General features: G+C 48.3%; 1 protein-coding gene and 1 long non-coding RNA gene across 3 annotated transcripts; both read left to right on the top strand.

Moving 5' to 3' along the window:
* The first annotated feature begins 3,391 nt into the window (after positions 1–3,391).
* Positions 3,392–9,684, top strand: WFIKKN2 (WAP, follistatin/kazal, immunoglobulin, kunitz and netrin domain containing 2). 2 transcript variants are annotated; one of them, XM_074319906.2, is made up of 2 exons: positions 3,392–4,114; positions 6,742–9,684. In XM_074319906.2, the coding sequence occupies exons 1-2, from the start codon at positions 3,887–3,889 to the stop codon at positions 8,260–8,262; spliced, it is 1,749 nt and encodes a 582-aa protein (XP_074176007.1). In that variant the 5' UTR covers positions 3,392–3,886; the 3' UTR covers positions 8,263–9,684. The 2 variants fall into 2 exon arrangements, with proteins under 2 accessions (XP_074176007.1, XP_074176009.1); XM_074319908.2 differs by lacking the exon at positions 3,392–4,114 and adding an exon at positions 5,217–5,856.
* A 3,100-nt stretch (positions 9,685–12,784) lies between these two features.
* Positions 12,785–18,131, top strand: LOC109447048 (uncharacterized). Its single transcript, XR_002137313.3, has 2 exons — positions 12,785–13,000; positions 17,792–18,131. It is a non-coding gene; the product is annotated as an uncharacterized LOC109447048 (long non-coding RNA).
* Positions 18,132–26,032: the final 7,901 nt, after the last annotated feature.

Raw genomic sequence — 26,032 nt, 5'->3', positions numbered from 1 at the left:
CCTTCTCTGCGCTGTCTTGCAGACTCCTGCTCAGGCTTCAAGAGCCACCCAGGTCACGGCTGTGTAATGGCAGCCCCAGGCCTCTCTCCCCCCTCCCGGCTCCCAACACTTGTAAGACCCCCAAGACAGTGTTTACTCTTCTGTCATGCTCTTGCATGCTTATTTTCTGGAGGAGACTGTGCCCTTTCTGCGAGCAAGGACTACATCTATTTCTATGTACCCAGAACTTAGCACATAGTAGGTGCTTTTAAAAACATCAAGTAGGGAAAGATGGAAGAGATACTGCAAGAGGCAAGAGATTTGGTCTGTGCATGAGTGACATGACATCTGAAAAGCTGGCACAGCATCTCCATAGGTTTCTTGGTGTCCCTGACACGTGTTCAGCTAAGGTCTCCGGAAGGGGGCAGCCTGGCCAATTTGGGAAATGGTATCAGCTGTGTTATCCTGTCAAGGGCCTAGTGGCTCAGGAATTGTTATGCTAAGGGTGAACCCGAGGTCAAGGGTCATCCAGAGTTCACTGTCCAGGGTGACTTCCTGCCAGCTGCCCCTAGACGAGGCCTTGAACCTACCCTAGAGGGTGTGAAGGGCCCACGGTTCCTCTGCCCTTTAACAGTGGTGTGGGCTGCAGGGGCTCTTCTGAGATGGAGTCAGAGCCCAGCCCTCTTTCTGACTGAGCTGTACCCGATGTCTTTGGGGAGGGTGAAAGGCAGGGGACACCCCCAAGGTCAGCCCCACCCAGCCCAGGCTCCACTCCCCAGAAACCTTCTCTGAGAGAAGGTGGTGCTCTGATGGATGGTGGGAGTGAGCAGCTGAGCCCTCGTTTGGTCCCAGGGGTTTAGTGAGGGTGAGGTCCATGCCACCCACCAGCGGAGAGTGTGAGGGAGACAGTCAGATGGAGCCGGGCAGGGGGACTGTGGGTGGGAGGGGCTCAGAGGAGGAGACCTCACAGCACTCCCAGAACAGCTTATAAACAGGCGGGGCTGGCAGGGTGGCCAGCGGGGGTCTTTCTAGAGGGGCTGGAAGCTTGCACGGGGTTGTATAAAGAGAACAGAACTGGGGTCTGGGAGAGGAGGCCATGAGCCATGGGACCGCAGGCAGGCTAGCCTAACCTCTGTGTGACTCGGTTTCCTCCTGTCCACTGGCGCTCACAGCAACCTCTCCCAGGCTCCCTCCTGGGGCTGGCATGAGGGTCAGCGGTGACGATGTTGGTGAAAACGCTGTGTGGGCTCTGAGCCCTGATCAGATGTTATTTATTATTCTGAGCTGTGTTTTGGTGGGAGACTTGGAAGGGCTGAGAGGGGGAGCCTGAGTGTTCTAGGGCCCCTTCTTCCCTGATGCTGCTTTGAGAGTTCTCAGAGCAGAATGGCCAGGAGTGGGGCCCTGAGAGGGAGAGGCCATGACTCTCAAAGGACGGAGCTGGGCGAGGGCTTTCTCTATCCACCGTGAGCAGCGGGCTAGGAAGACAGCTTCCCCTACTTTGCTGACTGTCCCCACACTCCCACCTCTGCTCTGTGCCTCTCCTCCTCCGCCCCCCTCCCCAAGCACCCACTCCCTCTAATGGTCTCAAGTAACTTTCCAGAAATCAGCATCTTCTCCCTGGATACTTGTCCTCACGTAATGGGACTGTGACAATTTTTCTAAGTCCTACTTAGAAATGTGTCACCGTTCATTTCCCTTTGTGATGTCAAGGGAGTCTGCACAAACTGTGTTCCTCCAGCGTGTGCTAAAGCCCTGCTCCGAGCAGCTGGAACCTGGGTTTATGAAATTATAGGGAATTCAAAGCAGCCGGCGTCGCCTGCTGTCTGGCTTTATTACTGAGATGGGCCTTGGAGGGAAGTTTATTCCAATAATTTAGGGGATTAGGATCTGACACCCTTCATTAGCTCTTTGACATAAGCGGAAAAGACAGATCTCGCAGAATGACCCATACAATGGGAAGGAATTGGCTTAGGTGGGGAGAAGGCAACACACCACCCTGTGAGGAAGAGGAAAAGTCTGCAGGGTGGAGGAAACGGTCACGCTGCCTTTTCACAGTCAAACTGAACGGTGAAGTGTAGCCCTGAAGGAGAGAGTGGACCTGGGAAAGGAGGGGTCTGGGTTCAGGATTCAGTTTCCCCATCTGTAAAATGAGGGCACTGCTGGGGACCGTCAAGTGTCTACTGGCTCTGACATGTGTTGTGCCCACGGCATGCACCATCCTTGGGACACAGCAGCTCAGATGCTGCTCCCCAAATACTTTACGGATTAACCTTGAAAAGGTGCTTCTCTCTTCCAGGGATCGACCCCCTGGGGATCAAGCGATCAACGCAAACACTCAGACTGTTCACTTTTGGGAGCATTTTAGATACGAGCCATTTCCTGCCAAACGGGAGAGAAATTGCCCCGCCCCCAGCAGCTTCTGGCTCTTTTCCCAGCCCCCTCCACAAATACAGCCCCTGATGTTTCACAAACTTCTTGTCCAGCCTGTGAAAACCAGAGTCTGGGATGCACTTTGACAGCAGTACTGACAGATGTGGGTGGGCGGGGTGGTTTCCAGAGGCCCCTGCTTGCACCTACAATCTGGTGTCCCTGTTTCCCATATTAATGGTAGGGTAACGGAGCTGTGTGACACGGGCAAGTTGCTTAGCTTCTCTGTGCATCTTTTCCTCAAATCTAACATGAAGGTAGTTTGTTGTGAGGATTAAATGAGATGCGTACGGAGAGCCTGGCACTTATGAAGGGCCCAGTAAATATTACCAATTAGTGTTGCTATCATTGTTTCCTGTGGATGACCTTGAGCAAGTCCCACACTCTGTCTGGGCGTGGACCTTCTCCTTTGTAAAGTGGGGGGAAGCGAGACAACTGAAAAGTGCCTGGCGCCTCGAAAGAGCTCCCTGAATGCAGCCACCAAATCATTAGTGAGGGCTGCTCGGCTGCCCAGCGCCGCCCTGAGACACTGTTAACCACGTAGGTTTTCTAGGAGCCATGAGTGTGTCAATTGGAGAAGTGAGGAATGTGATATGTCCCGGCAGCCGGGGAGCCGCAGCATATCTGGTATGTGTGTCTGGAATGATTTGGGGAAAATTCACCAAAGTTGGAACTTGAGACGCAAACTGCCCGGGACAGAGAGATAGGGCGCTGTCCGTGCATACACCCCCCACAAAGGGACCTGGTGCTGGGGTGGGAGTCGGTTTACACAGCACAGCCGCTGCTCAGGCCCGCCCTGGAATGGCCGTGAACTTGTTGTTTTTCCACGTCATTTGCTCTCAAATGTACTATCGGGGCCGGGCGATGCTAACCCAGTGCCTGCAGGTCCCTCCTTGTAACAAGCGATTGTGTGTTCTTCAGAGGTGGCCGAGGGGAGGAGGGGGCCCGGCCCGAGGAGGTGGGGGAAAGGGAAACAAACTGCTCCTTTACAGTGAGCTTGCGTGTCCTGGAGCCAGCTCCCCCCAAAGCACATGCCATTTCTGGCCCTTGAAGGGGTTAAAGGCCTCCTGGAGTCAAAAACAAGCAGGTGTCCCACCGTGCCAGATACGCCGCCTAAACTGCTTCCAGCTTTTTTTTTTCCCCTTCTGCAACAAGTCTGTGATCAGCCCCGGGACAGAGGAGCCAGCAGCCTGCCTGTGACAGGCATCAGGTTAGCTCGCTCCTGCTCGGGTGGCGCCCAGGATATAAATCCAGGATCAGGCCCCTGCTGCGGCTCCTCTCCCCGCACACTCAGGAGAGGGGGTTTCCGTGCAAAGACCTTTCTTTGCTCTGAAGCTGCACAGCCCAGCGGGCTCCACTGACTTGGAGGAGGCAGCCTTACCAGCAGCAGGGAGCCTGCTGGGGGGCCCAGGGCAGGTGCCTGCAGCCCCTGAGAAGAAGGCGGCCCTGGTGGGCCCAGCCCCTGGTGGCGGTGCAGGGGATGTCTCTGGCCGCTGCAGATCGCACCATGTGGGCCCTGCGGTGCTGCCGGTTCTGGTCCCACTGGGGGCAGGTGGCAGCGCTGCTGCTGCTGCTTGGGGTATCCCCAAGAGGCCTGGCACTGCCACCCATCCGCTATTCCCATGCTGGCATCTGCCCCAACGACATGAACCCCAACCTCTGGGTGGATGCTCAGAGCACCTGCAAGCGGGAGTGTGAGACGGACCAGGTGAGTGGGAATCCAGAAGCCTAAGAGGACCAGTGAGTGTGTTAGTGAGGGAAAGTGGGAGTGGGGAGTAGGGACCGCGAGTGCCTTGCAGGTCCCGGGGTGAAGGGACTCAGGCCCCAGGGCCACATGGAGATAAACAGGGTGTGACGTGTGTCTAACTGAGGCCCAGCAAAAGAGGTGGGTGTGACGTCCAAGGTCATCGGGGACTGGGAATCCTTGAATTCCTGGTCTCATGTTTGCTGAGGGCCCGCTCTGAGCCAGGACTACGCCAGGTACATGTGTCAGTAGCCTGTTGACAGTTGAGAGCAGACACTCGTGACAGTACAGTGAACAGCAGAAGGTCTCACAGCCAGGGATGCGAGGGGTGGCTTGGAACCCACGGCTGTCTAACATCAGAGCTAAGGCTTCATCTGGCCTCCAGGCCACCTCCCCAGGGGTTTGGGCCCTGACCCTGACAGCAGACCAGGCTGACAAGGAGGAAGGGTGGGAACAGCTCTGAATAGACTCTCGGTGTCCCTGGGAGGGAAGTGGACTAAATTTCAACCTGCCAGATTCCTTAGTTCCCCTTTCTGCTCTCATCAGAGCATCCTGCAGCAAGCAGGGCAGGCGTGGTGGGAGGACAATTCTCTCCCAGCTGCCCAGTCCAAGGACCATTCCTACCACTGCCCCCAGCGGTGAAGAGCCTGCCTGAGCACAGGCACTTCCTGCCAGCCTGGCCAGCTCTTGGGGCTCAGGGCTGGGCTGGGCATCACAGGGAACAAGAGAGACCCTGGTCCTTCCTCTGCCAAATTCACACAACCTGCAGGAGAGTGCAGGATTGCCCTGGAGAGAGTGGACTCTGGCTCACGGCGCCCAGGGGACAATTCTCAGGCCAGAAGCTGCCAGTGAGCAGTGGTGGTGCAGAGGGAAAGGAGGTGGGGAGGGGTGGGCGGCATTGTGAATTGGCTACATTTGCACGGGAGCCTGACACACGCTGGCCTGGTCAGTCAGGTGGAGCTGGGGGACAGTGAGACTCCAGCTGATTTACTGTATCTTGGGGAGAAGGCACCTGTATGGGGCTGGGGATTCAGACAACATGTGAGTACTTTCTGGGCCCTTAAGGAAGACTGTTCTCAGGCTCCCCTCTAGGTTTCCTATGCCCAGAAATACCTCCCCCTGGTCGCTGAGGACCCAGCCTTTCATGGACCTCTGAGTCCTGAGGAGCTTGGGGCCCGAGTATCTTAGGGAATAGAATGACCCTCAGGCTGAGAAGCAGCTTCTCCTGCCCGCTCGCGGTTCCCCCCACTCGGTCTCTCTCCCTCAGACCCCACCCAGCTCTGAGATCTGCCCATCTCTGTCCCAAACACTCCCCTGGTGTGGCCTGGAAGCCTATGCCAAGTAAGGGCTGCAAAACAAAGTCCCCATTCTCAGGCGAGAGGGGGAAAACAGTAAACAAGTTGAGCAGGCCGGCTCTGCACAGCCCGGGTGGGGGATCTTTCCCCTGTTAGCTGATGTGGAATGCCAGAGGCTGAAAGGAACGTCGGAACCACAAGAGGCCAGCCCTAGTGGGGAGTAATTCACAGAGCTACTACCAGGGCAGAGGATTAGGAGTGGTGCCCGCCGGCCCGGTGGGTACGATGTGCTATTGTCGAAAACACCACGTGAAATCCTTGTGTGTCGGCCCCTGACCATGCTGCTAATTTCGAGGAATTAAACTAATGCCTTACGTGGCTCCACAGAGAATCAGAGGGAATTACAGCCTGGTAAGTCCTCGCTGACGGCCTTGCTGACCTTTGCCACACAAGGGGACTTTTTCCCTTGTTGATTTCCGCATGAAATGTCCCCCACGTTGGAACTGGGCACCGAGGTCTGGCACAGCCCATGGCGGCGAGACCTGGCATCCTGGGCTGGTCCTGCCTGCCCTTCCTCTCGGCTGTGGACAAGTGCGGCCCTTGTCAGAGCCGCTGCTCCTGATGTGCGTGTGGACAGCCTTGAGCAACTGTCCCAGCCGTGTCCCACTTTTCCTTCTCAGCGTTTGGGGTGACCTCTTCGATTCAGCCAGGGTCTCCTCACCCCAGTAGAAAAAAAGACAAAAAGGCCTTTGTTCCTACCTAGTCCTGCTTTGCGGTCACTATATGATGTAGAAGAGAAAAAAACCTCGTTTCAGAATCCCACCCACCTGGAGCTTGAAGCCCTTTTCCACTACGTCCCAGCCCTGTGCATTTGGCGTCACTTCTCGGAGGCTCTGCATTCTCATCTGTAAAATTGAAGTAAGAAAACTTCCCCTCCGAGAGGGAGGTGGCCTGCCTCTTCCCACACTATTGGCTGTGTGACCTTGGTCAAGTTACCTAATTCTCTGTGCATCAGTTATCATCTCTGAGGTGGGGATAACGGTATACCCACCTCGGAGACTTGTGATGAGCATTAAACAAGCTGACAGACGTAAACAATCTTAGAAGAGGGCCTGGCAAGTAGTAGGTGCTCTGTATACTTAGCTATTATTTTTACCAACATGTTTTGCTTATGATAGGGGAGCACATATTATAATAGTTCCCTTCCACAGCAGCCATGGGGTCAGGTGGGGGCGGCCTGTCCTCCCTCCCTCCCTCCTCCTCCTCATTCAGGCCTCTCCATTTGGCTCTCTCCAGGAGTGTGAGACCTATGAGAAGTGCTGCCCCAACGTGTGTGGGACCAAGAGCTGTGTGGCAGCCCGCTACATGGACGTGAAGGGGAAGAAGGGCCCGGTGGGCATGCCCAAGGAGGCCACGTGTGACCACTTCATGTGTCTGCAGCAGGGCTCTGAGTGTGACATCTGGGATGGCCAACCCGTGTGTAAGTGCAAAGATCGCTGTGAGAAGGAGCCCAGTTTTACCTGTGCGTCGGATGGCCTCACCTACTATAACCGCTGCTACATGGACGCCGAGGCCTGCTCCAAGGGCATCACACTGGCCGTTGTCACCTGCCGCTATCACTTCACCTGGCCCAACACCAGCCCCCCTCCACCTGAGACCACTGTGCACCCCACCACGGCTTTTCCAGAGACCCCTGGGCTGGACATGGCGGCCCCAGCTCTGCTCAACCACCCTGTGCACGAGTCGGTCACTGTGGGCGAGACAGTGAGCTTCCTCTGTGACGTGGTGGGCAGGCCCCGGCCTGAGATCACCTGGGAGAAGCAGCTGGAGGATCGGGAGAACGTGGTCATGAGGCCCAACCATGTGCGTGGCAACGTGGTGGTCACCAACATTGCCCAGCTGGTCATCTATAACGCCCAGCTCCAGGATGCTGGCATCTATACCTGCACGGCCCGCAATGCCGCTGGAGTCCTGCGCGCTGACTTCCCGCTGTCGGTGGTCAGGGGGGGTCAGGCTGCGGCCACCGCGGACAGCACCCCCAACGGCACAGCTTTCCCCGCGGCCGAGTGCCTGAAGCCCCCCGACAGTGAGGACTGTGGTGAGGAGCAGACCCGCTGGCACTTCGACACCCAGGCCAACAACTGCCTCACCTTCACCTTTGGCCACTGTCACCGCAACCGCAACCACTTTGAGACCTACGAGGCCTGCATGCTGGCCTGCATGAGTGGGCCACTGGCCCTGTGCAGCCTGCCTGCCCTGCAGGGGCCGTGCAAGGCCTATGTGCCTCGCTGGGCCTACAACAGCCAGACAGGCCAGTGCCAGTCCTTTGTCTACGGCGGCTGTGAGGGCAACGGCAACAACTTCGAGAGCCGCGAGGCCTGCGAGGAGTCCTGCCCCTTCCCTCGGGGGAACCAGCGCTGCCGGGCCTGCAAGCCAAGGCAGAAGCTCGTGACCAGCTTCTGTCGGAGTGACTTTGTCATCTTGGGCCGAGTCTCCGAGCTGACCGAGGAGCCTGACTCGGGTCGCGCCCTGGTGACCGTGGACGAGGTCCTGAAGGATGAGAAGATGGGCCTCAAGTTCCTGGGCCGGGAGCCACTAGAGGTCACTCTGCTCCATGTGGACTGGACCTGCCCCTGCCCCAACGTGACGGTGGGCGAGACGCCGCTCATCATCATGGGAGAGGTGGATGCTGGCATGGCCATGCTGCGGCCCGATAGCTTCGTGGGAGCGTCCAGCACCCGGCGGGTCAGGAAGCTGCGCGAGGTCATGCACAAGAAGACCTGCGACGTCCTCAAGGAGTTCCTGGGCTCACACTGAAGCCCCCCACCCTGCCCCTGCCCCCTCTCTGGCCCTCTCCTGCCTACCCGCCCTGACACCCCTCAGTCAGCAAACTGGGCAAGCTCAGATTCGACAGTCTTAGGCCAGCAGAGACACAGCAATCCAGCCATCAGAAAAACACAGCAATCCAGCCATCAGAAAAAAGCCACCAGAAAGTCTTAGATCAACTTCTATTCTTTGGGTTCAATACGGGGTCCGTATCTTTTTAGCTGAGGGGGACAAAAGGAGAAGTCAATAGACTCCTGCAAGTTATTCCTGATGACCAACCTGCTTGGGCATTATTAGCCTCTCTGTGCTGGCCACCCCTTCCCCTGGCTGTCCCAGCCACCTACCCCCAGCCAGTCTTCCAGCCAGGGTTCTAGAGATGGCAGCTGCAAGGTGGCCACAGGAATCATGGAATGAGTTGGTTTGCAAAAGGGGCAGGTGGGGAGAGAAAGGAGGGTCCAGGGCCTCAGCAGACAAATTCCTCACAGCCCCCTAGACCACCCTGAGCAGAGACTGCCTCATGTTCGGGGTCATGGGAATTGGGAAGCAGGATGAGTGGCCCAGGCCAGCGCACAGCTTGCCTGAGTGGAGGCTGCTGGGCAGGTACCCTTGGGGGGTGGTCAGCCTGTGCTTCGGTCAAGTTGGCCCAGGGGTCTCTGAGGCCACCATGGCACCAGGAGAAAACATTTTTCTCATGTTTCATCTTTTTGGCTTTATTGATTGGTTTCTTGATGATTGATTTATTGATTCAATTCTGTTCAGTAACCAACTCAACAGACGTTTTTCTGAACATTATTGGGTGCCAAGCGTTAGGATCACAGAGAGCTGTTAGTCACTGCCCAGCCCACAGTGAACACAAAGGTCCAGATCCCAGTGTTCCCCGGAAGCAGACCCTTGGCTGACCCTCCCAGCTGTCAGATGGTCCCGATTGACAGTGTGCTTTCATCGGCCACTGGCTTCCTTGGACATAAAGCAGATAGAAACCCCAGGATCTGTTTTGGTAGGAAGAGAAAGAAAGGAAGAGGGAAAGCAGGCAGGGAAGGGGTTGGTGAAGGAATGAGGGGGGAGGCAGGCTTAGGAAGGGAAGGAATGCTGCTCAATGCTCCCATCTGGTGGTGGCCTCAGGAGCTGCGGGGACCTGCGGGAGGTTCTGCCAGGTGAGGCCTGGGATGGCAGGTGTGGCGGTTGGCAGCTTGTTGGTGATTTTTGTTTCTGAACTTCCTGTGCAGGTCCAGCCACCCCACCACTAGAGAAAGGATTTGGAAAACCCGTTGTCAACTCTACATCTGCCCCCCACTCCCTCCTCAGCCCCTCATTCTGCCCATGACCCTCCAAAGCAGAAGGTCATTGTGGGGCGTCCTTGTTTCTTACTCAAATGTAGGAAGGAAGATACCAATTAAAAGCTCATAGTATCAACAGGCCTTCTTGCGTGATTCGTTGGAGCTAATATGTGTGTGGGAGAGGCAGGGAGAATGGGTGGTGTCCTTTGCTTTGGTGACCCTGCTGGAGGGAAGTCTGGCCAGCGGAACCACAGGTGCGTGATGGAGGGACACTGCTAACAGTTGGCCCCCTTTGTGGCTCCACGGCTCCTTAACCGTGGTGCTCACCGCAGTTCTGTGTAAAAGGCACAGGGAAGCAGAGGCCCGAGGGGCCAGCTGACTTATCAAAGAGCAAAGAGACAGGAAGGTGTGGGACTTAGGCCCAGGTGTTCTGACCTGTATCCCAGTCCCATCACAACAGCAGGGTGGGCGAGGGGCAGAGTCCAGATCCTGCCACTGACAGTGTCAAGTTTAGAGGTGCAAAGATGGGGGAGACAGGTGTGGGGTTGGGAGGGGCTGCCCAGCTGTGACTCCCTGGGGGGCCTCGGGGTGAGGCCCTGTTCCCAAGTCCTAGGTGGGCTCAGAGCATGTGGCTCAGTTTCCAGGACCGGGACAGAAGCACCTTTTGGCTACTCCCCTACCCTGGAGGTGTGTTCCCGAGACTGCAGCCATGGCATGCCCCACAGCTTGTCTGTCCCTCAGTGAGCCAGACAAGCCAGCTGAGCACAAGAGACACCGGTCCCCTGTCCACTTCCTTGGGTCTTCCTGGGCCACAGCCCCAAGGAGGAATCCACACCCAGCCCAGTCCCAGCCCTCCTTAGAGATAATCCCTTGCAATAAAGAGGGGCCAGGATCAAGATAAATAAGAGGGACCAGGATCCAAAAGACAAGCTGCTCCCCGAGAGAGAAGAGAAGCCAGAGAAGTGGGTACTTCTCTGGTCACCACTGGGAAAATACTGAGCATAAAACTTAGCCACCACGAAGGTGTGAGCACCAGCTATAGGCCCCTCCCCGAGGGGGTCAGGGAACCAGGCAGGTAAGGACTCAGCTCCTCACCGGCCCTCAGAGGCTTGGGGACATTCTGTTCCACCTACTTCTAGGCCAAGGTGCTCCAATAAATAGCACAGTACCTTAGAGCCTGAGGGGGTAAATGTCAACATGCCGGCACCTGTCATCTCCCCTCTTCTCCACACTTGCGCAGCTATGGGGCCTGAGCCTTGTGGCTACCTGGTGGAGATGTGAGGTTCAGGGAAGTCCGATCTCAGGGCTCCCTCTCATCAGCTCACTGCCCACCCACAGCCCTAGACCTGGGGTCCCCGTCACACTCCATTCCCAGCCTGGCAGAATGACAAAACCCAGGCTGTGGAGTCAGACCCCTCGAGGTCTGAATCTGGGCTCTGACACTTATCTGAAGTCTCTCTGCACCTCAGTTTCCTCGTCTGTAAAACAGAGGGTAGTAAGAGTTCTTTATAGAGACTTGGGGAACTCGACCCTTTTAATCTTGTCAAACGGGAAAGCCTAGGAAACAGAGCCTGGCACAGATGGCTGCCCCTGGGCCCTCCCGTTGCCTTCGGCAGCTGCCTGGCTGAGAGCAGCACCCCAGGATCTAAAGCCTCCCCTTGTCCTTCTGGGCTTCGGGTTTCACAGGTTCAGTGACCACACAGCTTCAAATATTTTATTCTGTTGCTCACAGAGTACATCCAAACTAATCACCCCACCCAGGCTGATTTGGCATTCAGAAAATATGGGCACTTAGGGAATAAATGATTTAGCGTCTATTATAACTTTATTATAACTATTACTATGTGGCATTTATTTTTCTGTCCTGGAAACAAAGCCTGAGTCCATGTCCCCTGTTGGCGAGGCCTTACACAGGAACTGACATCTAGTAGGTGTTCAGTAAAGGCTGAACTGAATTCCCAGGGCCTGGTCGCCAGGTATCCTGGGGAGGCCACCCCACCCAGTCTGGGAGATTTGCCCCCACCTGGGCCCTAGGACATATAGGGATTGAGCCCTCGTTCAGGTCCGAGGCCAGACTCACCTGTTTTCCTGTCTATACTGGACATTCACTCCTCCCCTCCCTGCACCTGGTGGCTCCCCCCCTCCCCCCCCCACCGTTCTCCCCCTCCCTCCCCCCCACCCTCATTCCAGTTTATCTCTGTTTGCCTCTTCAGAGGCCTGGTCTGGCGCCGCTGTCGCCGGCCCAGCCCCAAGGCCTCTGGGGCAGGACAGCTTGGCTTTTTCCACCCTCTGCCTCCCCCAGCACCTCCAGCCTCCTAGGACACTCTGCTCCATTGTCTGGCCAGCTGCTCCATAGTCTGATGTCACCCCCTGGACAGTGGGGCCAGAGAGTGGGGACCAGGGGCGGAACCTGATGAGGGAAGGGAAGGATAAATACATAGCCCCATGGAGATTTCCTTAGGCTGGGAGAGCACCCTGTGTCCAGCTGTCCTGTTACAACTTCAACACTGAGCGGGCACTGACTACGTGACAGGCACGGGGCATCTCTTGTTATCTCCACCACAACTGTATGAGGCAGGATGCTATTTTGTAGGTAGGAAAACTGAGGCTGGGGGATGAGAAACTTTCCCAAGATCACCCAGGGGCTACGTAGCAGAGCCAGGATTTGAACCTAGGCAGTCTGACTTCAAAGCTCTTCATGCTGGTATTATGTTGTTTCTCCAGCGTCACACACACACACACACACACACACACACACACTCTGGGCTGGGTGGTGTGGAATCCCGTTGGGACCCCAAATATCTCCAAAGGGCCTGCTTCCTGCCAGCTGCGTACACAGCACCCCAGGGTTGTCTTACAACCTCGCCATGTGACATGGTATTTCTATCACACACATAAGCAGTCATGGCCTAGATTCCTGAGCGAGACATTAGCCTTCTGCCTACTCATCCTTCAAGACTCAGTTCCTTAGGGAAGCCTCCGCTGTCCCCCAGGCTGCATAAACAGCATCAGTGTCCTCTATGCTTGAACTGACCCCAGGCCGGCATCATTGCCTAGCGGCTCCAGGAGACCTGTGGGCCCAGCTCACAGAGCTCATGGCGGATGCTTTGAAGGGTCCTGGGACCAAGGACGCGCAGTGTACTGCTCCACCACAAGGCTCTGAACGGGCCTCTCTGGGGTCTTCCCTCCTTTCTCCCAGCTCCATTTCCTGATTCTGTGTCCTCTTTCTCCTCCCACCTCCCCAAGGAGTCTGAAGTCTCCCTCCTGCCCTGGGAATGTGTGATTAATATAGGCAGGATAGGTGGCAGGGTTCTGGGTCCTATTTTTGGCTGTGGCCTCATTCTGGAATGTGCCCTGAGGTCAAGTGACACTCCTCTCTCAGGCTGTGTAAGGAGGAAGGAAGAATAACACTCTGGCTGGTGTTCCCCTGAGGGAGCGGGTCGGGCAGGCAGGTAGGCAAGACTGGCAAGACTGCCACCCCTCTCCTTCCCGCCACTTTGGCTCCTGAGCCCCTTGGCTCTTCTATTTCAGGGTGGGGTTGGAGTCTCAGTGTCCACATCCCAAATGATGCTGGGACACGGAACTCTGGCATCCGGGTCTCCAGCAACAGCCTGGCCACCGTCAATCCCACTCAGATGAGGGGAAAACAGGACTCAGCTCCAACACTTCCCGGACTGGACCTCCTGAAGTGGGGCCTCTTCCCAGTATGTCTGTCGGGGGGTGGGGTGGAGCTCTTGTGTATTTTCTTTCCTTTTCAAGCCTTGAGGACACTGCCAGAGACCTGACAGGGTGACGATGTTCCCATTCCGAACACTTGTTTTCGGTCTTGGTGTGAGGGACATCCAATTCGTCAGGCTGGTGACTGTTTTATCTTCTTTCCATGTGGGTAGCCAAGAAATGGAGAGGGGGCCTGGCCTGGCCCCTCATCAGGAGAGAAGCACAGTGCCAGAGCAGAGGGAACGGACACTTGAATGCTAAGAACTCTGAATCAGGCACTTTACATATATTGTCCAATTTAATCTCACAACCCACTTAAGCTAGATTTTACCATTTCACCATTTGACATATCCCACCCTAGGCTATGACATGCAGGAGGGCAAAGATAGTGTGTGCTTTTGTCGCCTCTATACACCTAGCACAAGGCCTGACCCTAGAGAGTGTTTGATAAATATTTGTGGAATGAATGAATAAATGAAGCAAGCTCTATAGACCTTAGGGAGGAAGAGACACTCTCATAGATTTTAATGTCCCTAATTTACAGATGCTGAATCTCAGACTCTAAATATTTAAAGGAAACTTGCCCAAGCTCTTAGGGCTAATAAATGAAAGAGCCAAGATTCGAACCCACGTCTGCCTGACTTTAGTGCCTACTCTTCCCAGGGTGACCTACACATTCTAAGCGTTGCAGTTAAAGGCTGAGGGCTCCAAGTGACAGTTCTCCTGCACACCCATAACTGCCACTTCTAACACGTCCCTTACCCCCGGGAGTACCATGGCTTTACAGAAACCTTATAAAACTGCACTCTCCCATACAGTTAGTATTGAATTCATAGAAATGAATTCAAATGAAATACAATTTAAAAATTCAGTTCCTTAGCCCCACTAGCTACATTTTAAGTGACATATTTCATGTGGTTGGTTACTGGCTACCACATTGGACAACAGAGATCATTTCCATCATCATAGAAAATTCTGTTGGACAGCCCTGTTATATAAAGTATTAACCAGGGATTCTTGTTTTCTCTGGCAGAGGGCTGTGTAAGGATGAGGGAGCGGGGGCTATCTGTATTGGTCTTTGACTCTAAGCTCCTGTCCTGATGAGAACCCCGGGGATTCCCATTTTTTTAGGCAGTTGCTAGTTTTCGTCTCTTTAGTCCCATTTCCACAAGGGGCTCTTGGAATTACCCCACTGTCTCTGGACTCCAATCTGAGCTTCAAAATCCCCTCATCTTTCCTCCCAGAAGGCTTATGGGCCTTTATGCAAATAAAGTTCTTGATGGCTTTTCTCAATATCCCAGAGTTCCTAAAGAGGTATGCAAATTAGCCCACAGACACCCAGCCCCAACAGTTACTGCACTCAGAGGAAGATGGATTTACCAAACTTTCAGCTAGGTATAAGGGTAGAGGGGCTGCTGACAGAAAGAAGGCAGGAGAAACGAGCGGCTAAGTCCTGTCATGGCCCAGCACAGCACCCACACAGCTGCTGTAGTGTTCCTCGCAGGAGTCAGTCTACCAGTGGGCCAGTTACACAATAGCTCTTCAGAGACTCCCATGCTGCAGCTGCCATCTTGTTTCTCGCACGGAAGTACTGACTAAAGGTCTAAGAATTATTTTGTTATGGTCATTGCTACTGTCATTGAATTGCATAAGCCTTTAAAAAGAGGCACCAGATATTTTCAGCCTCAGGATTCCTAAATCTCCTTGGTACCCAGGGTGGGTGGCAGTGAGAAAAGGTTAGAGTCATGAAAGAGTGTGGGCTCTTCGGTCAGACCGCCTGGGCTCAACTACTGGCTATGTGACTTTGGGTAAGTTAACCTCTCTGTGCCTCAGTATCTCATCTGTGCAATGGAAGAATAATAATACCCATAGTGCCTCTCAAGTAGTAGTTAATCTTGGGCCTAGTTGCTCTGGTTGGGTGGGGATAATGAATGTGGCGTGCTCCTGCCTGTGGCTGGAACAAGAACCAGGAGAGATAAGAACAGGCTCCTCTCCCCAAAGATACCCTTGGACAGCAAAGTGAGAACAGATGCAATCTGCTTTGCTGACAAAGGAAGAGTCCAGGATGAGGGTACTTAGGGAGGAGAGAAGAGAGGGTGGGGGAAAGAGAGAGAGTGGGAGAAAGACACCCAGGGTTGCACTGTTGGGGACCAGCAAGCAGAGACAAAGTGGAGCAATGGGGGCAGAGATGGGGAACCTCTGGGACCGCTATGGAGGCCCTAAGAGCATTTCCCCACCCTTAATTCTTGGCTCCAATACGTCAGAGCACAGAGCTGAGCCCTCACTGACCCCTTATTTCAAGCACCTCATCTCAATGTACCACAGAGTAAAGGGGGAAACAGCCTTCGGGTCCTGGTGTGACCAGTGATAACTCAGATCAAAGCAATTCTCACAGTCATCACAACCAGCAGTTTCACCCTGTCAGCCCATTCAGAAGAGAGGCTGGTGTGTGAATAAGCAGAATGCAACTTCAGTGAGACACAGATGGTAATCCATCCCCACCTCCGGCCTCACAGAAGGTGGGTGCCCTTTACCAATTAGATGTCCTGATGACAGATTTAAAATTTTCCATTACTAACAGCTAACAGCACCTAATATGTGTTCAACATACATTATCTCATTCAATATTTACAACCCTGTAAGGGATATATTATTCACCTCCATTTAATAGTCTCTCCATTTCAGAGATGATGAAACAGGCTCAGAGAGATTGACTATATTGCCCAAAGGCCCTGGCCAAGCAGGAAACCAAGGCTAGGTCCCGCTATGTGACTCTCAAGCTCATGCATTTAACCAAAAGTACCGTGTTTCCCTGAAAATAAGACCTAGCCGGACAATCAGCTCTAATGTGTCTTTTGGAGCAAAAAATTTAAAAATTATAGTAAAATAAGACTGGGTCATAATATAATGTAATGTAATGTAATATAATATAATAATATAATAAATACCAGGTCTTATATTAATTTTTGCTCCAAAAGACGCATTAGAGCTGCTGGTCCAAGCTATGTCTTATTTTCGGGGAAACAGGGTATACTATATTCCACCGCAGACTCAAGAAGAGTGGTATGGTTGTCTCTCACTTTTGCTTCCTCCCCTCGCCCTGCTAACCCACCAGGAAGTTTTCCTGCCTAGGAATCTTGTGAAAAGGCATGTTTTAGGCCAGCTGACCTTCCCTAAGAAAGCTGAGATCATGCCCTTCAGTCTAAGCCACAGGCAGAGACAAAAATAGGTATAGATAGATAGATAGATAGATGAAAGAGAGAGAGAGAGAGAGAGAGAGAGAGAGAGAGAGAGAGAGAGAGGATTCAAGGCCCCGCTCACAGAAATATAGAGTTCCAGTTATTCCACAGGGGGAAGAGGATTATGCTTAATGCTTTATATCTCCTATATAATCCTCACACTAACCATAACAAGTAGGATTTTTCCGATAGGAAATCTGAGGCTGAAAAGGTTTAACAGAGCACTGCTTTCAAGGGTGAGTTTGGGATTCAATTTCAAGTCTGACCATATTCTTTCTTGTAGAGGGTTAGTGCATACTTTTATTTGGAGGCTTAATGAAGCACCTCCACAACTACAAAACGTTCTTTCTTAGACTTTAGTGTTACCAAGGGGTCTGGAGGAGTAACTGTGGAGCTTAGACCTCCGTCCCTGCTGGTGAAGTTAGGGGGAGACATGGATCAGATGCCAGTGTTTCCCGTTTCAAAGCAAGATTCATGCCTCATACAGAGCAGTGATGTTCTCTGAACGGTCCCAGGTCACATGAGGGGCTTAGCCAGCTTGGGGCAGTATTTTCAGTGGATGACATAGTGCTCAGCCCCAAAGGAAACTTAGGGGAACCTAGGGAAGGACATTGGACAGGGGAAGTGACCAGGGGAAAAGTTATTTGTGGCTGTTAATTTTTGGCTTAGATTTCCCTCTAACGCTTTTTCTCCAAAGCCTCACTCTTTATGTTCAAGCTGGAATGTATTCTAAGCATCCAAAAAGCCAAACTGGAAAAATAGAACAGTTGAACTCTGAAAAGACTTGTTACCTTGGCTAAGAGTAGAGTGTGGCGCTGGGGCTGGCCAAGTGGGTTTGTGCTATGAACACACACATTCCACCAATACCAACTTTTAGAAGGGTGCTACCTGCTGTGAACCCTGATAATTACAGGGGGAAAAAAGAAGAAAAAAAGTTTTGTTTCTAAAGGTAGTAAAAAAAAATGAGATGACCCCTAGAGGGAGCTTCTAGCCTGAGGCGGTTTCTAGGATAAGCATTAAACTGAAAGTCTGTCTTGAAAGATGGAATCAGAGCCCTGTCTCTGGTTCAACCCACTCCCCTCCCTCACTACCATCATGTCTACCCTTGGACTTCTCACTGGCTTAGAGGAGTGAGAAAGTTCTAAACCACCTTTCTTTCACAACGTTTCTGTGCAAAGCTTGGACAATGGAAAAAATTAAAATGGCCAAAGTCTAAGACAGCTTCTCCTGGGAGTGATGGACTCGCAGCACAGCTTCTAATTCTGATTTCCTCTGCCTTTTTCCAAGCATTAGCAGTCTACGTTCTTCCCACTATGGACACATCCAATGAAGAAAAAGGAACTGGGACCAAGTTTTCTCTCCACTGGGGCTGGAAATCTGAGGGAGCCCATGCTTCTCCGGGTGACCCGTTCGTCAGGACTTGATAACTCCTCCCCAGTCTGGAATCCTTCAGACAGGCACGATCTCCCCCCTTTCTGCTCACACTTTCACATTTTCCCGTGTATGATTATTTGGGCATGTGTGTTATCTTTTGCTAGGATGTAAGCTCCTTGAAAGGTCCTATGTATAACACCGCCAGTTCCTAACCCAATAGATGCTCAATAAATGTACGGAGTGGATGAATACAGGGGTTGTTTCAAATGATATCTCACTTTGTTTGAGACAAATTAGGGGCCTGAATAGAATCGGATCCCAGAGCAGGCACCTACACGGCAACATACCCTTTTGCTGTCGTTAAGTACTACAGTGTTTCCCCGAAAATAAGACCTGGCCGGACCATCAGCTCTAATGCGTCTTTTGGAGCAAAAAATAATATAAGACCCAGTCTTATTTTAATATAAGACCAGGAATATAATTAATATAATATAATATAATATAATATAATACTGGGTCTTATATTAATTTTTGCTCCAAAAGACGCATTAGAGCTGATGGTCCAGCTAGGTCTTATTTTCGGGGAAACATGGTAGTAAAACCCAGGACCAAAGAATTCAGCTGTGTGAAGTGCTTAGAATTACTTCTCAAAGAACCTGAATACTCAGACAGTAGTAGTGACGTGGATAAATAAAACCAGCACATGGCCCTCAAACTCTTACATCCTGTTCCACTGTGTTTTTGCAACAGATTTGCCTTTCCTAACTGCGCCTGGCAAAGGCTGATATTAAAATGAGTTTGGGGTTGCTAAGCAAACAAACACTTACTTACAGGACCATGCTGAGGATACAGAGAAGGGAGACTTGGCAGAAAGTGCATTTTAGATAACTTCTCCTAAACAATGAAGTGTGGTTCTTTTATAAAGCCTTCCTATTGAGGTCAACCAAAGGGGCAGGATAATGTAATGGTTAAGGATCATGGACTTGGGGAACAGAATCCCATGGTTCGAATCCTGGCTCTACTGGCTTTAACTTTGTCAGCTCTCTGCTTCCATTTCTTTATTTGTAAGTGAAGGAAATAGCACAACCTTCAGAAGGTTCTTACAAAATTTTAATTAGTTAAAATGTGTAAGTGTTTAGAACAATATCTAGCATGTAGTAAATATTATATAAGTATTGTTACTGAGGTTGAGGTTGGTTATTCCCTCTGCACTCCCTAAGATTTGTGGTAATATCTAAATCCTCATCATTCAAATACCATGCAAGGCATGCTACCTGCCCTCCTTCAAAGCCTGGAAGAAAACACGTAGTCATCAGGAACGTGTGGTGTGCCTGGACGAGGGGTGCTCCTCCTGGGTCTCAGAACTTCTGCAAGGCCTCCATCAAGGGGAACTGACCTGCAGGACAAGTCCCCAGAACCGTGTATGCAGAGACGACCTCCTTTACTGTTCTTTCACCTTTCCCAGGCCCTGAAGGAAGGGCAGATAGAGGAGGCACACCCTAGCCCCCTTTCTACCTGCTGCCCTACCCTCCTCCTCGGGGAGAGGCTCCTCCTGGGGCAATAAGTCCTTACCTCCACCTCTCTACTCCTTTTACACAGGACCCAACAAGTTCTTTGAACTTTTGTGGTTCAGATAATAAACAAAAGTCTCCTTCCAGAAAAAATTTCTTCCTAAGTTACAAAGAAAAAATTTCCTTCCTTTCTTCCAATCTTTGTAAAATTCTCCAGGCATAAAAAACCCTTTCTAGCTGTGTGAAAACTGGGTTGTTCTCAAAGTCTAGCTAAAGGGCCTCTGGTGACACCTTAGTTTCTAGAAAGGCCGTCCAGGGATTGCAGCTATCTTAAGCATTGGATTGAAGTGCTGTAGAGATCCCCATCACATTTCCTGGAAATAAAAAGGAGTTAGCAGAAAGTAAGTCACCAGGGTTCTATCGAACTTTAGAATAGCAGGTCGTTTATAAAACAAGGACTGTTCTTTTCGGGGAAAGAGCTCTGAGGGTAGTAGGCAGATCAGATTAACCAGCGAAAAGAACAGGCATGCTCGTTACAAATGAAAATCCAGCCTTCACCATCACTGGAAATGAATTGATGAATTGATGGATGGTGGAGGGGTGGCAAGGAAAAGCTTTCTGAAAGGAGTGGTTGCATTTCGTTCCAAACGGAAAAAAGAACTGTGCCTGGAACTACTGAATCCATGTCATAGGGCATCTGGTCTCTGGACTAAAATGGACAATGTGTGTAGGGTTCTACGATTCCATTTCTTAAACCATACTGATAGAAAGAGTATCTGGGATGCCCTTCTATCAGTATCCAGAAGGCATCAATTTATATCCGTTTGCTAGAAACCAAGCTAGACTGATGCTATGCCCATGCTTGTCACATTTCTTTCTAGCCTAAAGGAATATGAAATTACTTTTAATCAGAATCTGTTTTAGGGGGACACGATAATCCAGTCTTCATGCTGCGAAAGAGGCTATGGCACCACATTCCCCCAATTCTCAACAGCACTATGGGAGGAAGAGAGAAGGAGCCTCAAGAGCTGTAGAAGGGCATGGAGACAACCAGCGTTTAAAAATAGCCTCAACCTGATGGCTGGGAAGGAAGTTTATGTTTGACTTTAACATTCGGTACAAAAAAAAAACTCCATAAAAGCAATGTCTAGCTTATTTTGTAAATGTGGTTTTTCCACAATTATTTTTGAAACTCTTGAGTGTATAGAAAGAAGAGATGCGACCTACAGTATATGCCAAGGTTTGTCTAAAAATATTTTACACCTGTTCTCTGTTCTGCACACTGGTCATATTTTATCAGTGAAGTAAAGTACTCATAATGCCAGACGGAATGTGTGTTTCCTTCCAAGGCCTCAATGTTTTTCCCTTCTGTGAAGCAAACCTCCTTTTCTACCTGCACTAAAATAAAGCTAGGACCATTATCCATAAGATATATCTACCACCAGACCTACACTTTAACTACTCCTATCCCGGAGCCAGTATTGTTTAAATAGGAACAACCATTTTAATACTTTCCACAACAGCAAGGACACTTTAGCAAACATTTTGGCGGTTCCCTAAAGGAACATCAACTTGTACACTGGGTTTCAATCAATTTGCTGATTGTATGAAAAAGAATGAAAAAGAATGCTGAAACACTGGTTTGCCTATCAGTGCCTCAAAACTAGAACTATAAAGTCAGTGGTATTTATTACTGAAACACGAATAGAGTAACTTTTAGGATATTATTGTAGAATTTTAATGTAATTCTCCGTTGATGCAAATAACAGACTGGGCAATGAAGTGTTGATATAATACTGACAGTTGTGGTCTTCATTTACTTTTCTGATTTCAAAGGGCAACAAACCTGGGTAAAATTCTGAACTTCACGACTTCTAAACACTGTAAGCCTCTAAGAACATGTTCCATTAGTTCAATGACAACTCTTCATAGCAAGATTAGTTCCTTATAACTCCCTGAGGAAGTATATTGATATCACTATACCCATTTCACAGATGAAGAAACTGAGCCATCTGAGTCAAATGACTTAACATGCTTACAGAAGGAGTTAGACCCATAATTTCATATAGCCTCTAGACATGATCTGCCTCCTGACTGAATGTTTTCTTCTAAGGTTTGCCTAATTGTGAGGTGATCTCAAAGCTCCACTTACAGATAATATGTATAAAGCATATCTTCTAAAATATAAATCTTAAATTCAGATATTGAGAAATGGTTAGTAGCAGTTTATTCTTTACAAGTCAAATACCATTAGTGACAAGACTTTTAGCCCAATCTAAACCTCCAAAAGCCCAACTAAGGGTTCATTAATATTTGGTCCAATCAAATCCTAACTAACCCAAAATCTAAATAGTAGACACTTAGTATAAGATTTAATCCATATAGTATAATAACTACAGAAATCCTTCCGGGTCATTTTCAAAATAGTTTTTTCTGGCTACTGTGGAGTTTTAAAACGTTCAAAACTAAGAGCAACACTAAAGAGAATGTAAGTTCATCCATAATAGCCGGTGTTTTTAAAATGTGACCAGTTTTCATTTTAAACCAAAATATACTTTGATTTTGTCAAGAAAGGCTTTCAGAAGCCTCAGTTTGAAATAGGGTAATTTGATTTCCTTACTGTTTTTAAATAAAAGCAAAAAGACCACATCTCACATCTATACATATAGAAATCACGTATTACAAAGTTGTGCCTTAAGATAGTTTTTCAAAGTAACTTAAAACAAATCATAGGTACTATGTAGGAACATATTGAAGACTATTCTGGTAACTTATTGACCTTTCCTTACCATGTTTATCAATAAACACAGGTAAGGAACATGTGTGAAAATAACTACAGGAGATCAAATGTTTGTAATTTTACTTAGAAGTGACCAGGGGCACTAAATCTACAATTTGTACTCCAACGGTTCTAACATGAGAGAAGTAATTTACTCAACTGAATTAAAATTAGAGCATTGTTAATGATTTCTAAAAACATTTCCAGATAGCCCGTGATTATAGTTTATGGCCACGGGAGATATAAAGTACCTCTCTCAGAACATCACCATGACTTCTGAGCATGGCCAAGAGCCTACTAAACTCTTCTCATTAACATTCTTGTAGCGATTCTACAAGTCACATAGCTAATACATCAAAAATGGTCTTACTCTGCCGACTTCAAATCAGAACAGCAACTAACCTGAGGGAACAAAGCATAGAGCTTAAGGCAGACTGAGTTTGAATCCCAAGCCTGCCACTTACTACTGGCCATGCAATCGTGGATGTCAGGCTGTGCCTCAGCCCCACTTCTGTAAACTAAGTTAGAACTGTGCATGGCACATACTGTGTTTCCCCGAAAATAAGACCTAGCCAGACAATCAGCTCTAATGCGTCTTTTGGAGCAAAAATTAATATAAGACCAGGTCTTACATTATACAATTTTATATTACATTATATTTTATATAAGACCCGGTCTTATATTAAAATAAGACCGGGTCTTACATTATATAATTTTATATTATATCATATTATATATAAGACCTGGTCTTATATTATAGTAAAATAAGACGGTCTTACATTAATTTTTGCTCCAAAAGACGCATTAGAGCTGATTGTCTGGCTAGGTCTTATTTTCTGGGAAACACATTAGTATGTGCTACATGAGTATTTAACTGAATGATTTTTAAAAATTAAAAGAAAAAAGGCCCCAACACAAGTGTTCTATTAATTTCCCAATTATATGCACAAAGATATTGATCCTAGGTCCTTTAAACATGAAGACAGTATCTTCCTACTATAACACAAAAACTGAACAATTCTGATTTCAAGTGACCTCCTGGGCCAAACTGATTAAGCATAAACTGATTGGCATACTAATCAACATAAATGGGTTTTATTCAGCAATGGCAATTTTGCATACTTGTTTTCTAATAAGGTTGTTTTCCTCTTATCTGATCTTATACTAGAGTTGTTATCCTGCTTCTGACAAAAGCATGCAGTCTAGTCAAGTAAGGATATTTGATGTGCCATGCCTATGCTATTTCCTGTGTAGGGAAAGGGTGTGGAGTAAGGTCTCCAATCAGTATTTTACGTCTTTAACTTTAGTATGTCCAGAGAGATACTTTATTTTTTCTATATGTTAGTGACTATTTAAAATAACCTAAGTCCTGAAGATTGGTTAGATTTAAGTCTCTCAATTAAAATGCCAGTGGATTAAGACATCTATGGGAATGAAATTAACAGCAACACATGTTGGAAAAACATTTTAAACTCAGGGCACCTTTAGTGTCACCTTCAAAAGCTCAATTAAATACAGTCAATACTGTCATTACCTCTGAGGGGCATTTTGACTGAAGGCCTACATTTGCCATCTAACATAGGTTAAAGCTATTCAAAAAAGATTTAACAATACACCTGATTTTAGGGAAGATGGGCAGTTAAGGAATATTCTAAACTCAGAGCTGTTTTTTAATATCATCTTCTTCACTCATCGATGAGCCATGCAATTGATAAGGCAGTATTTTGGACACCAGGATAAGGCCAGGAGCTGCTACATTATCTATATAGAAGCCAAAAAGATAGGAAAGACCTATTAAGGTGTAACTCATCAAACTGTCAACCCAGTCTCCACACAGACGGTCAAAAGTGTGATGACACAGTGGGAGAAAAAGATTTGGGACTAAGATGCAAGCTTTTCTTAGGTGTGCTATAGACAAAAGCATTAAAAAAAATTTCATTCCTAATGAGCAAAAAGGGCATGAAAACAGAGCCTTTGTTTGTTCTTTTTAAAAAAAAGATCATAAAGTCCTCAAGAATATTAAGCTCAAGTGACTGTTTTCTTAAAACCAATCAAGACAAAATTTAGTTTGTTTTTTTCAACTGCCAAACATATGTACCAATATGAAATTTCCCCAAGATTTTTTGTTAATACACACATCTCTAAGATCTGATATTCTTACTTACATTAAGCTCAATTATTTAAAATCCAAACATATGTATTAGTGTTCCAGATTATTACCAATTCTATTGTGTATCTGACCAGCTGCCTTATTCTGATTTTCAGAAAGTGTTAACTTGAGCTTTCATTTATAAAAATGCAGTTTTTTCCCAAGTTAAACCCATAACTTCACCCAAAAGTGTCCAGCAAAAACCCACGCTTAAAACCTTTACTGATTGTTCTTATAGCTATTCAAACTTTGTGATCACAAAGAGCGCATAATTGATAGTGTTGGCAGACCACATCTCGGCTGGTTCCCCTCACTATCCCAATACTTCTTCATAGCCTCATTCTGTCCACTAAATGACAAAGGTCTCACCATGGAGCTGACAGAACAGCTTAGCTGTTATTTCCAGTGCTTGTTTCCTTAAAACTTTTTATTGCTTTAAACTGTATGGGTAACAGACAAAAGGCTTTTGTAGACTGGTGTCCAAAAAACTCATCTGAAACTAAATTTATTTCACTAGTAACCAAGACAGTGCTGGTTTCTTACTATAAAAGTACATAGAATGTTTTTTCCCTTCCCATTCAAGACAATTTTCTCACCAATGCTATGTCAACACTGTTATTTATTAATGGACATTTAAATAGTGAAATGACTCATTTCTTTAATAGTCTCTCCCTTCCAACTCATCAATTTTAAAAAAACTCCAAAGCTACAATTTGCCATATTATCTATAACTAATCTTTAACCCCCGCCCCAAACCAGCAGGACGGTTATCCCAACTTGCAAAAAACAACAAACACCACGCAAACTTTTTTGCTGGGAAAATGCACACAAACACTAACATTTAGCAACTTGTCTAATCTTGAATAGATTTTGATCATAAATTTTCCAGCTACATACAATGACTGAACTTTAGACGTAAGGATTAGTAAACAGACCTAAATCTTTTTAAATAGGTGAGCTGCTTTGTCCAAGCAAGTTTTATGAGCTATTCATCTCCCACACAGAAACAGAAAACTGACCCAATGGTCTTTTTCCATATACCTTTCAAATAAATGCTCTTAGGTTACACAAGTGAATTTCATTTTATCACCTCTCTTAGATGTTAGCATGACCCATTTTAAAACGCTATAAAATAGGGTTGACTAGCCTTAGAATACCATCCCTATCCTGGGGAGACACGTGGACTGAGAGTTGCTAAGAAAAAATAAAGCTGTACCAAGCATTGGTCAGGCTATGGAGTGTTGACAGGACAGCTTTTTATGTGGTAAATACTATCTGGTACACTAGCAAAGCAACTGCTTTCCATTATTCCTTTGTGATTCAATGAGTCAGACCTTTCTGCATCATTAGCATTTACAACATAACTCCAGAGGTAGATCTTTGGCAAAGGCTTAAAAACAAAGATCACAAAAAGCTTTTTTAATTTTAAAGAATTTTAATACAAACTTAATATAAACTATCTCAGTCCCTCTTAACATATAAGACACTGACTCAAAATACTTTTATACCGTTTTTTCAAGTATTGCACAATATAGGTACAAAATTAATATTTACGATTACATTTTCTTCCATAATATATAGCAAAAATCTTTAAACCTTTAACAGAAAATACATTTTTTTGAAAAAGCAAATATTCATACATTTTAATTCCACCACTAAAGGAATATCCTGTACACAATTTTTAGAATAGTTGATGTCTTTAAGATGGGTATCTT

Source organism: Rhinolophus sinicus, chromosome 12, assembly GCF_057876585.1.
Source record: "Rhinolophus sinicus isolate RSI-liver-muscle chromosome 12, RSI-T2T, whole genome shotgun sequence".
NCBI classification, from domain to species: Eukaryota; Metazoa; Chordata; class Mammalia; order Chiroptera; family Rhinolophidae; genus Rhinolophus; species Rhinolophus sinicus.
The sequence above is the reverse complement of the archived record's forward strand: the minus strand, read 5'-3'. Positions and strand labels throughout refer to the sequence as shown.